The sequence below is a fragment of the Ptychodera flava genome, chromosome 16, assembly GCF_041260155.1.
Source record: "Ptychodera flava strain L36383 chromosome 16, AS_Pfla_20210202, whole genome shotgun sequence".
NCBI lineage: Eukaryota > Metazoa > Hemichordata > Enteropneusta > Ptychoderidae > Ptychodera > Ptychodera flava.
In genome coordinates, this window is record NC_091943.1 from 4689340 (window position 1) to 4702150 (window position 12811).

General features: G+C 36.4%; 1 protein-coding gene across 1 annotated transcript; it reads right to left on the reverse strand.

Moving 5' to 3' along the window:
* Positions 1–1519: 1519 nt before the first annotated feature.
* On the reverse strand, positions 1520–3755 carry LOC139114907 (uncharacterized). The gene is made up of 4 exons (XM_070676833.1): positions 3721–3755; positions 3206–3329; positions 2810–3008; positions 1520–1891 (listed from the first exon to the last, which is right to left on the reverse strand). Exons 1-4 carry the CDS (start codon positions 3753–3755, stop codon positions 1773–1775), a joined length of 477 nt encoding a protein of 158 aa, XP_070532934.1. The 3' UTR covers positions 1520–1772.
* Positions 3756–12811: the final 9056 nt, after the last annotated feature.

Here is a 12811-nt window from a genome sequence, read left to right on the forward strand (position 1 = left end):
AATTGTTGAATTATTAGTGAATGAGAAAAGAATGGTCTTGTGCGGTATTTAAACATAAATTACATAAAATGTAGCAAGTCGTGGGCAACTTGTGCGATTCGCTACATACACGATTTCTGCCATGCGAACACATCAGTCTCTCAAGATAAAACGGAACTCAGTCAGTGTTGGAAAGCAAGGAGAAATTTCTACCAAGAGTACTCAAAAACTCCAGGTCCTTCGTGAAAATTGCCGGTCCTTCACTCAGTCGGTCTACAAGTTTATGCAAGTTTAAATCTCAGTTCAAAACTAGTGTTTTGACGATAGTACTGAACAGTTGGGCTGTCTTTTGATTTTATGAACAGAATAGACAGCTATTAACTGTTTGTTAACTTATATTATAATTATAAGACCAAAACATCCATCATCATTTTCAGTTCACATTTGGTATACCAATGTGAGCTTATTGCATGTCAGCGTTCGTCATCTGTATTGTATGTATGTATGTATTATGTATGTATGTATGTATGTATGTATGATGTATGTATGTATGAACGTCCATCCACTGCATCAACTTGAGAACCGCTGTGCAGTTCAGCTTGGTATTTGGTGTGTAGATGTATCCAGGGCTGTAAATGGGATTTTATTCAAATGAAGTTGACATTCCAAAAATTATGCAAATGAGCTTAGAAAATGTGGTAATGTTCAAAATTAATAACTCAAGAACTGCTGTTCGGATTGCTTTGAAAATTAGTACACAAGTACCTAGGTAAATCTCATACAGTATTATGGATTTTGTGAAGATATCTTGAATTTCCCATTTTTACTAATTTTTTTGATGATTTTCTCATTTTTGGTTAAAAATCTATTTTTCTCTCTGAAACAGATGGCCCAATTACTTTGATTTTGGGGTGGATGTATGCAGGGTTGTTATCTTAGTATTTTTCACCAATTATAACAAAATTAGCAATATTACATTTTTAGTCCTTTGGACCATGGTCCAAAGGATTAATGTGTGATCACTCTGTGTGTGCGGTATGCTGTATGCTGTATGCTGTGTGCCGTAGACACCCACCATTTGAAAACGCTTCAGTAACTTTTCCTGAAATTTGGCAGGATGATCACTTTTGCAAATCCCTCTAGCATGCTAATTGGATTTTTGATTGAATCGTTGAAAGTGTCATTTTGGGTCAGTTTACTAAAATTCACTGTTCTCATTTGCATATTACTCAATGCACTGTGCACTGTTAACTTGAAAACGGCTGAACCAAATGCAATGCTACTTGGTATACAACATCTCCAGGGAAAGATCTAGATTTGATAAAATAATGGTGGGCGTGGCTTGCATATTTAAGGGTAATTTGTTTTTTGTAACTGAGATATTGGATCATCCACTGTGATGTAAAACTTCTCTCTATCATCAATGATACAGTAACCCCGCAGGTGTTCAATAATTTCTGTAACATAAGAACATCAGCAACAGCATTGTGAGCTTCATAGTGTTGCCCTACATAGTCATTTACAAGACTTTCTTGGAATATGAAGACCTGTCAGGATAAAGTGATCTGAACAGAGGTAAAGAATCTACAAATCCACACACACTTGTGAGAAACTTATCTGTCAAGGAACATTTGTTCATGGCTTGCAATAAATACCTACAATCAAAAGATCGAGCATTGTGTGCAATTAAAATTGGATTATCAAATCTACAGATAAATGTAATACATTATTCAAGCATGTCTCCTCGGGAACTGTAGTCACTGGGTTTCCTTCATAGTACAATTTACCATTTTTCACGGTAAGGCGAGTTTTTTCACTGGCAATGCGACAAATTGGCTGTGTTGGCAAATATACTGGCTGAACTGGGAATCTCCTGACACAGCTGCAATTTGAGTGATTTCTGCAGTTGAGTCTGAAATTCAATAAAAATAAAACATGAAAAGTTTAGTCTTCTGAATAGTAATATAGAGTCAATCCAGGCTGTGTAAAAACATTGATTTTGGTTACAGTCGGGAAGTTACTGAAGTTGAATAATGTGTTCTATCTACTATGTTCACTTTTTGTATGAACAATACTTTCATATGGAATATCAACAAGCATCATGACTTTTACACCAAATTGATTCAAACTACATACATCTCTATGAAACCCAAGCATACTTTGTTTTTGTCAACCTGTGTTTGCCATTAAGACTAAAGTAATTTTTTGTTTTGTGTCCGCATGCATAGGTTTTCAGAGATTTACTGAGAAAAAAGAATGCAATTTTGTAGCAAAAAAATGTTTTTGGTGATGTTCTGTCCCCAAACAATGTCTGACTTTAAATTAATGCAATTTTCTTCTTCAGTTAGTCATATTAGTATTATTGAATCATGTTGCAACATAAACAGTGTAACCTCTACAAGACTACTTAAGTTTACCCCACTGATGTGTGCTCTTGTTAAAAGAAACTGCCAAAAAGGGCAAATTTGTTGTGTGTTAATTTTTGGGTGTTTTTTGGACCACTTACCTGTGTTCCTTTAACAATTTTTGGTGGACACAAAACTAAGAATTTAATTACTCTGACCTAATTCATTAAGGATAACTAGTAAAATGCAGAAAAGACACTGCCAACCACAACTAATGCACTCTTTCAAAATCATAGATAATTTCCAAATACCGTGTATGTTCACTGATAAATACAATGAAGTGTTGATGTGTGCTAACTAGTTTGGATTTAATAAGGATATTTTTAGAGTCAAACATGAAACTGCAGAACAATAAAATGCAAATAAGAGCTTTCAAGAAACATGCCAATAGAAACTCCAAAACTGATCTTACACACTGTACTTACATGCTGATGTAGTTTCTATATCAAATATCACAGGTGTGTATGATCCTGAAGGTAGAGACACAAGTTCAGGTGCTACAACAGGCTCTGGAATCTCAACCCTGGATTTTTCTGATGACATGGACAGCCCAATATCCTTTTCATACGTACTCCCTTCTCGAACCTCAGTGGCTGCTATCTTCTGGGCTCTTTTCTCTTTTTGCTGAAGTACAAGAAATAAAATTTGACAAAAAAAACTGTATGATCTAGTGAGTGGTTTTCATATAAGAAATATTTACAAATAACCATGTTATTTATGGCTGTCTGTCTGCTTGTCTGTCTTTGTCTCACTCTGTATGTATGTACACTGTTTGTGGCATTCATTTTAATTTATTTTTAAATTCTCTCACGTCAACATACCTGTAGCCGCTTCAACTTCCCTTCCTTGGTCTTAACTCTGTCATTCACTTCCTGGACTTTCTTATCCAATTTGGCACCATAAATTTGGCATGTTCTACTTGGTGAGAGTAAATTCTTCGTGAACCTGCAATCAAGCAATAACAATAAGCGTATTTGCCTGTTGGGAGTTGAGCAAAGTAACTGACTGGTTCACATGGAAGTTATTTAAAAGTTTCATTTCCCCTTGCAGAGTACAATATATTGTAATTACAATGTATGCAGGTTCTCAGTCTGTCTTATTATATTCCTCATTATGATTGCCAAACTGTGATTTTTTGGGATGAACAGCATCTGGGAATGTAATGGGTCAATTTAATGTTATACTGACTGGTTGCCATGCTGAGCTAGGTAGAGAAAATTATAACGATCTGTTGCCAAGGTTACTGGTCTAACAAAATAAGCATTTAAAGATATAGTCACCTAGGGTATTCAAAATGGATATGTGAGGACTCTGTTTTTAAAAAACAGCCACTAACTTGAATCTGTGATTGGCTAGTTCTTCGCTTTCCATTGTAACTGTCACTAAATTCAAATAGGTGACCGTATACTTTTAACATTATATGGTATTCACTAGTAATGTTAAACTGACCTAGCTTCTCACTCTATCACTGAGTCATTCTTTACAACCTTACTAATGTATGTATGTCCTATATTCTTCTGGGCAACTGCTGCAGCCACACGCATATTAAAGCTGTTAGAACTGCTGTAGTGTTTGGCTTTCGGTGCTTTTGAAGCTATCACCATATTCAAACTTTCGTTTCCTTGTGATGAACCTAATCTCGCAAGGTCACTCGAATTGGCTAAATACAAATTCAAGATACTATCTAAGTCCTTCCTTAGATCTTCACCACACAAATCTTTACCGTATGGGAGGCTTTTGTGCTTATACTGAGCTGGATCTTTCATATATTGGCACCACTTTGTATCACAATTAGTGTGATCACCAAATGCATGGGGGACAATTGCCCTAAGGTTTCTTCTAGATCACTCACATTGCTGTTGTTTTGACTTAGGGCATAACTGAAGCATTTCTGGAGATAGTTTATTACTTTTGTTGACAACTGACAGTATGATTTCTCTGCTTTCAGTTTATAAAGTTTGTCTGCAAAGCCTTTTTTTACATGATTGTTGTCTTTGTGTTTTACAAATGGTGGGCAAGCCTAAGAACTTGGTTAAATTCTGGATAATAATAACCATGCAAGTTAAAATAATTGTGCACCAGAAACTATTCTTCTAATGATCAGTTGAATCAGGAACTGCAGTGAAATTTGGTTGAAAATGGGTAAAATGTTCCAAAAGTATTATTTGAATGGGAAACTGAATTAGAAACTAAGAAATGAATCAGGAACTGAAGTGAAAATGGCCTAAATACAATTTGAATTGGTCAAATATGTTACTTTGAATAAGGAACTGGGAACCAGGCTTCTAATTATCAGTTAAATCAGGAACTGCAATGAACCTTGGTTAAAAACGGGTAAAATGGGCCAAAGGTATTATTGTGAATAAGGAACTGAATTAGAAACTAAGACATGAATCAAGAACTGAAGTAAAGGTGGCCTCGATACGATTAGAATGGTCAAATGTGTTATATTGAGTAAGGAACTAGGAACAATCTTCACATTGCAATTCCTTATTCTATTTTGAGAATATGGAACTTGGAACAAGGCTTCTAATTATCAATCGAATCAGGAACTGTAGTAAAATTGGTTGAAAACGGGTACAATGGACAAAAAATGTTATTTGAATAGGGAACTGAATAAGAAACTGAAATGAATCCGGAACTGAAGTGAAATGGCCTACATACAAGTAGAACTGTTCGCAGGTGTTATTTTGAATAAGGAACTGGGAATCGAACTTAACATTGCAGTTTCTTTTCAGAATGGGTCAAATAAAGAAACTAGGAAATCGGCTTCTAATTATCAGTCAAATCAGGAACTGCGGTAAAATTTTGTTGAAAACGGGTAAAATGGGGAAAAAGTATTTTGAATGGGCAACTGAATTAGAAAATGGGAAATGAATCAGGAACTGAAGTGAAAATGGCCTCAATACAATTAGAATTGGTCATAGATGTTATTTTGAATAAGGAACTGGGAATCAAACTTAACGTAATGGTTGCAGTTTTTTTTCAGATTGAGTCAAATAAGGAACCAGGAAATAGGCTTCCAATTATCAGTCGAATTAGGAACTGCAGTTGACATTTGGTTGAAAACGGGTAAAATGGGCTAAGAGTTTTATGACTCGGGAATTAGAATTAGAAACTACGAAATAAATCAAAAACTGAAGTGAAAATGGCCTAGTTAAAATTCGAATTGGTCAAATGTGTTATTTTGAATAAGGAACTAGGAACTAGGAACCTATTTTACGTTGCAGTTCCTTATTCAGCTTGGGTTGAATAAGGAACTAGGAGCTAGGAACCAACTTCACATTGCAGTTCCTTATTCAGATTTCGCCGAATAAGGAACTGGGAACTAGGGTTCTAATTATCAGTCGAATCAGGAACTGCACTGGAATTTGGTTGAAACAGGTACAATTGGCCAAAAGTATTATTGTAAATCATAAACTGACTTAAATTACAACTATAAAATAAATCTGAATAGGAAATGTTAATGGCCTAATAAATATTCGAATTGGTCAAATATGTTATTTTGAATTAGGAACTCGGAACCAACTTCATATTGCAGTTCCTTATTCAGATTATCAAATAAGGAACTTGGAACTAGGGTTGTAATTATCAGTCGAATCAGGAACTGCACTGAAATTTGGTTGAAAACAGGTAAAATTGGGAAATAGTATTATTGTGAAACATAAACTGACTTAAATTACAACTATAAAATAAATCTGAAATGTAAATGGCCTAATAAAATACGAATTGGTCAAATATGTTATTTTGAATAAGGAACTAGGAACCTACTTCACGTTGCAGTTCCTTATTCAGCTTGGGTTGAATAAGGAACTAGGAACTAGGAACTAACTTCACATTGCAGTTCCTTATTCATATTTTGCTGAATAAGGAACTAGGAACTAGGGTTCTTATTATCAGTCGAATCAGGAACTGTACTGAAATTTGGTTGAAAACAGGTAAAATTGGGGAATAGTATTATTGTGAATCATACATTGACTTAAATGACAACTAAAAAATAAATCTGGAACTGAAATGAAATTGATCTGATAAAATTCGAATTGGTCAAATGTGTTATTTTGAATAAGGAACTAGGAACCTACTTCACGTTGCAGTTCCTTATTCAGATTGGGCCGAATAAGGAACTGGGAACCATCGAATAAGGAACTAGATACTAAGTTTCCAATTGCAATTAAAATTTTGTTAAAAAGGGGTAAACTGGGACAAAAGTATTTTTTGGATTGGGAACTGAATTAGAAACTAAGAATGCAAATGGCGTTAATACGATTAGAATTGGTCAAATATGTAATTTTGAATAAGGAACTAGGAACTAGGAACCAACTTCACATTGCAGTTCCTTATTCAGAATGGGCCGAATAAGGAACTGGGAACCATTGAATAAGGAACTAGGAACTAGGCTTCCAATCACAGTGAAATTTGGTTAAAAAATGGGTAAAATGGGACAAAAGTATTATTTTGAATCGGGAACTGAATTAGAAACTGAGGAATGAATCAGGAACTGAAATGAAAATGGCTTAAATAGGATTAGAATCTTTCAAATGTGTTATTTTGAATAAGGAACTAGGAACTAGGAACCAACTTCACATTGCATTTCCTTATTCAGACTGGGCCGAATAAGGAACTGGGAACCATCGAATAAGGAACTAGGAACTAGGTTTCTATTTGCAGTAAAATTTGTTGAAAAGGGGTAAACGGGGACAAAAATGTTATTTTGAATCGGGAACTGAATTAAAAACTAAGAAATGAATCAGGAACTAGTGCAAATGGCGTTAATACGATTAGAATTGGTCAAAAATGTAATTTTGAATAAGGAACTCGGAACTAGGAACCAACTTCACATTGCAGTTCCTTATTCAGAATGGGCCGAATAAGGAACTGGGAACCATCGAATAAGGAACTAGGAACTAGGTTTCTATTTGCAGTAAAATTTGGTTGAAAAGGGGTAAACGGGGACAAAAATGTTATTTTGAATCGGGAACTGAATTAGAAACTAAGAAATGAATCAGAAACTGAAGTGCAAATGGCGTTAATACGATTAGAATTGGTCAAAAATGTAATTTTGAATAAGGAACTAGGAACTAGGAACCAACTTCACATTGCAGTTCCTTATTCAGAATGGGCCGAATAAGGAACTAGGAACTAGGAACCAACTTCACGTTGCAGTTCCTTATTCAGATTGGGTCGAATAAGAACTAGGAACTAGGAACTAGGAACCAACTTCACACACCTCGTACGATGCTGTGTGTTCCGCTACAGCAGTAATAGCCCCGCTCACCACAGCCCTGCAAAGACCCGTACGTAGAGTTGGTGACTTCAAATCCATTTTTGGACTTGACGTAAAAAGCCAAATTACTGCCGAAATTCAGCGTTCTTGGGCCCAAGTCGTATCCCTGCCTACCTCAGCTACTCGATCGCTTCCAAAAATGCCAGTCTTTTATTCTTTTTTCGTAAATAACCGTCGATGTCGGCAACTCTCTCGCTAGCCCTGCGTACGTACGCAGTGTACGCTGTGTGTTAGGAACGCACACAGGGAATGCACAGCGTTGTTTTCACTTGTCATACGCGGCGTAACAGAAAAATTAAAACTTTCATAACTTCATTAATATCCAAGCCACGCCCACCAAAACCTTTTCAGTTCTAGCCATTTGAATTCTGAAGATGTCTACCAAATTTGACTGAAATACGTTCAGCCGTTTTTGAGAAAATGGACCCACAGACAGACAGACACACAGACACACAGACAGACAGACAGACAGACAGACAGACATCGCTGCGACATATGCTCACGTGTTCACACGTGAGCAAAAAAACTAAAAGTAGGTAAATTTTAATTGAGAAATTTAGCTGCAACAAAATCGAACAGCTTCCAAAATATAATCGGGTCAAACAAACAGTAAAGCCTTGCATGTATAAAACTCTTTATTCCACTATACTTAAAGGTCAATGACCCTTAGTGACCCTATGCCATGCCCTGTGTGAAGGTTTTCCAATATGGGTGGATCCTTTGTATAGATGAGTTAGCTGACTGTCATGCGGAGTGCTTTGGTTATCCACGAAGACAGTCCGTAAAGAAAGTACTACCTGATTCAGAGTTTTCTAACCTGAGCAATGCTCTCCCAACTTAGGCTTCAGATTTGAAAGGTTGGCGAGAGATCAGTTTTAGCTCAGGACATGTTATTCAATGTCGTGGAAGCGTTGTGGAGATTACTTAGGCAGCATTCACAAATAACGATTAGGGGGGGGGGGCTGGCGGAATCACAATTGGAATCTAATTTTTTTTAGATCCCTCAATACCCTTAAAAATTTTCAAATGCCCCCCCCCCCTTTCTATTAACAAAATTTTTCAAGTCCACCCAACTATCACAAGCCCGCATATTTGTAAAAGATGTACGCGCAGAAAAAATAAACACGTATTGCGCCGTTCCGCTCACAGGTGTTCAACACTACCTGTTATTAGCAGTTTGTAAAGCAATATTCTTAAGGCAAGTTCTTTAAATTGATTCATCTTTAAAAGTATCGGTGAACTTTTTGGATTTATCGGTGTAGGCCAACTTGAGCTAATCCAACTATGGCCAGGCCAATTACTCCTGCCGAAGAGCACACAAAATGACGATCATGAGAGAGTAGGCAAATTGTGAATTCTGGCTAATTGTCATATGTAAAAAAACTGAGCACAGTGACCTATCAAAAATTTGTTTCAAAAGTACAAGACATATATGAATTAGATGCTACTCAAAATTAACAATACTGGAGTGGAAGGTTAAAATATTCCATCAGATAAATCTTTAAATCTCTGAAATTTTGGGTGTAATAATGGCAAATATTTTTTCATTTAGTCTTTACTATTCAAAGTTGTATTTTTGTATTATTTTATGACAAGAATGTGAAAATTTAGAAAATCAAGCATGGTGACCCCATCTTTTTTCTTTAATATTTGATTATATAGTCATATGCCAGAATTCAAAATTTCCCGATAATATTTCAAGTCTGGTCTTCCATGTTTTGCTCTCTGGCCTGATCTTGTGTGACAAGTATGTTTCACTGTCATGAGCGTCATTTGACCCAAACTCTTTCTTCAACTACCATGTACATCAGGGTCAGAGCTATCTCTGTCACTGCTCAGGTCAGCAGTGACAGTGACACTGCAGTAGCAGGGCAGTACCTGATAGTAACACTGCCCTTAGGGAGTAGGATTTGGCAATATTTTTTTTTCAGTTTATACAACTGCGTTCTTGTTCTACTCCCTACAGCATGTTGAACTGTCCTGTATTCAGCTTGCTATCACAGCCTTTGTATGTGTACCATGCATTTGTATCACTGACAACTGACTGTCAGTCTGGACTCTAATTAAATTATCACCTAATACATATTAATATATAAGGCTTTGTCGACAAACTGAAAATTGTGTTTGAGCATGCTGTAGGGAGACAGCAAGAAACTGTAGTTGATATATTGCATGGAAATATTGCAAAAATCATCAACAGTTGCAGCTTCGAATTCTGCCCTATTACTAGGCTCAAGTTTGGTTTTTTACAACAAATCACACGTTTAGATTTTTTCGAGATAAAAGTAATGAAATATGGCAAAATGGTTCTAGATTTTCAAAATTATTACTAACATTACAACATTTGGATGACATAAAAATGGTATTCATTTTTTATTGAAGTACCTACAAAAACTTGGAATTGGAAAATGTAAAACATAAAAGGGAACCAAAAACATTTTCAAGTTCCCCCTACAGGTACAGCAAAATTTTCAAGTCCCCCCACACCACCCCCAAAATTTTCGAACCCCCTGAATTCCCCCCACCCCCCCCCCCCCCATTTTTGTGAACGCAGCCTTAGTTCACTGTCATGGGGAGTACTTTGGTTATCCAGAATCCGCAAGGAAAGTTATATCTGAGTTTGTTTTCCGACATGCAGAAGTTCTTGTTTGACTTGAGATTAACAAGTGAAAGATACGTGATAAAAATCGTTTCATACTCCTACGGATATGTAAAGGGAGATAAGGAGGTAGTGTTAGAAAATGTTGTCCCTTCTGAAGGAAGCAGGGGCGGGTACTAGGCGTGTGGGGGCGTTTGGGATTATAGCTTTAAACAAGAATTGCTGCAGGTCGGGAAACTCAAACTCGGGCACTACTTACTTTACTTGCTATCTTCGTGAGTAACCAAAGCACGCCGCATTAGAGTTAATAGACCTCTGGAAAGCTTCAACTGACATTGGAAAAGGTATCAAAAGCCCCCCTCCCCCGCCCCCTCGAAAAATAAAAAGAAAAGAAAAAATGCGCGCATGGATATTTTTTATCTAGCATTAAATGTCTACTTTGACGTCGAAAACGTCGAAGGGCTTCACTGGACTGGGTAACCATGGAAACCGGTCAGTACATCATTCACCGGCCCGCTAACTCCCCGGATGTTTCCTATTCAAATCAATGCAAAGATTAGCACTCACATCGAGGCATGTAATAAATCGTTCACCGCCCCGCTAACACCCCGGATGTTCCTATTCAAATCAATGCACTGATTTGCACTCACATCGAGGCATGTAATAATGTCTAACGCTTTACAATCCCCACAACCTGCGACAAAATTTGATGTAAAAGTTGAAGAGTACCATTCTCCGTGCTGCTTGTCAGATACCACTACGTTTAATAACCTCGTACACAAGTTCATCAGGCTGATTTTCGTTTGTATGTAGATAAGTACAGTAAGTAAACCTTTACGCGTACATTGATATGGAAAGCAGTAAACCTTACGTCTGTATTCATATGATAATGAAGTCTATTCATTAAACTGTAAGGTTTACTAATTTCCATATCAATGAACCGTAATGGTTTACTTATTTGCATAAGAACAATTGGTGTTGCGATAATAAACGTACGGTGAGAACAGTGTGTCACATGACCGTGAGTGGTATAAGTAAACTAAGTCTGCAAAACAAGTTTATTTCTTTGCATTCTGTTGTTAAGGGTCGCTCTCGCGCTCCGGCGGCAGTTTGAGGTCGACGGCTGAAGTGCGCAAGCACTCGGCATGGTCTTCTCCTTCACAATTCGCAAACATAGGGCCAATGCCCCTGAAGCTACTATAGACATGGATACTAAATTAAGTATTTCCTGACTGTATGAAATTATCTCACTAAGGTCATCCTAGGGACTTGTAAACCAATGTCTGACCAGCAGTTTTGAAAGAACAAGCAACTCAACAGTTTACAGAGCTCTGCTGTGTTATGTAGAGAATAACCTTTTGTGACACATGTATTGATGAAGAAGTTAGATATCTTTGATTAACATTGTGAGTTCTGTTGAATAAGTTGAGACTGTACATACTCAGAGAAAGCACAGTAAAGATACAAATGTTTGAAACTTAAGAAGTTCAAGGTCATCAAAAGCATTATAAGGAATCTGTAACTTTCATTGCACTGTTTACACAGATTGCATAATTGCTATACATAGCACATGAGGAATCTTACAGCCCAGCTTTACCATAAAACCCCTATCACTTTGACCACTCTTTTAATAGACCACTCTATTTTTTTCCTCAAAACTTAATTTTATTTTATCCTTACCAAGTCAACCATAAATGGAAATTAGAACTTTCTCTATCTCTATCTCTATCTCTTTTGACTATTTTGAGCAATTTCTTTTAGATAACATACAGGGCACAATAAATGACGGTTCAGAATATGTCAAAGTTGGGATTCAGGAAAGTTGCCTTTACATGTTTTAATCATCCAAGATGGTAAGCATTTCACTATGAACTGTCAGAAAAAGTTGAACTTTCTGATAATTCTACACTAAAATTATTTTGGCTTTGATGATTTCCTAATTCAATTATTTAAAATCATATTAATTATTTTTTTCTGGGTGAATTGATAGGGTTTATACAGTACAAGAATTACATACAATGTAAGTCAAATTTTGACCAAAAATGACAAAAAAATTCCTTAAAAATACACATTTGCATATTTCATCACAATTTGAACAAATCTAAGTTGGGTTACCCCTAGGGACCTGTATACCAAATAACAAAGCTGTCTGACCAGCGGTTATGAAGAAGAAGATTTTTTACCAAAAACACCTTTTTTGGCATTAATTTGCCTATTTTCAACAAGATCAAAAAATTAAAAGATAGTTTCTCAAAATCATATTTTCATCTACACAACAAATATCAAATCAGTAACTACTGCGGTTCTCAAGATATTTGAGTGGACGGACGCCTCACAAACGGACATACATACATACATACATACATACAGACTGACGACGGACGCCGGACGGATACCCATCCCAATAGCTTCTATAGACTATAGTCTATAGTAGCTAAAAAACTAAAATTTAGCAGAAAATATATCGTTAACTATAAACAAGACATTACACAATGGATCTCCTTTGATATCTACCTATATATACTGTCAATGATCGTCCAAACC

Coding starts and splice junctions, on each gene's coding strand:
- LOC139114907 (XM_070676833.1), bottom strand. CDS start 3,755: ATGGAAAGCGAAGAACTAGCCAATCACAGATTCAA. Junction 3,330..3,720: donor CTAGCCAATCACAGATTCAA/GTTAGTGGCTGT, acceptor GCTTGATTGCAG/GTTCACGAAGAATTTACTCT. Junction 1,892..2,809: donor TATAGAAACTACATCAGCAT/GTAAGTACAGTG, acceptor ATTGAATTTCAG/ACTCAACTGCAGAAATCACT.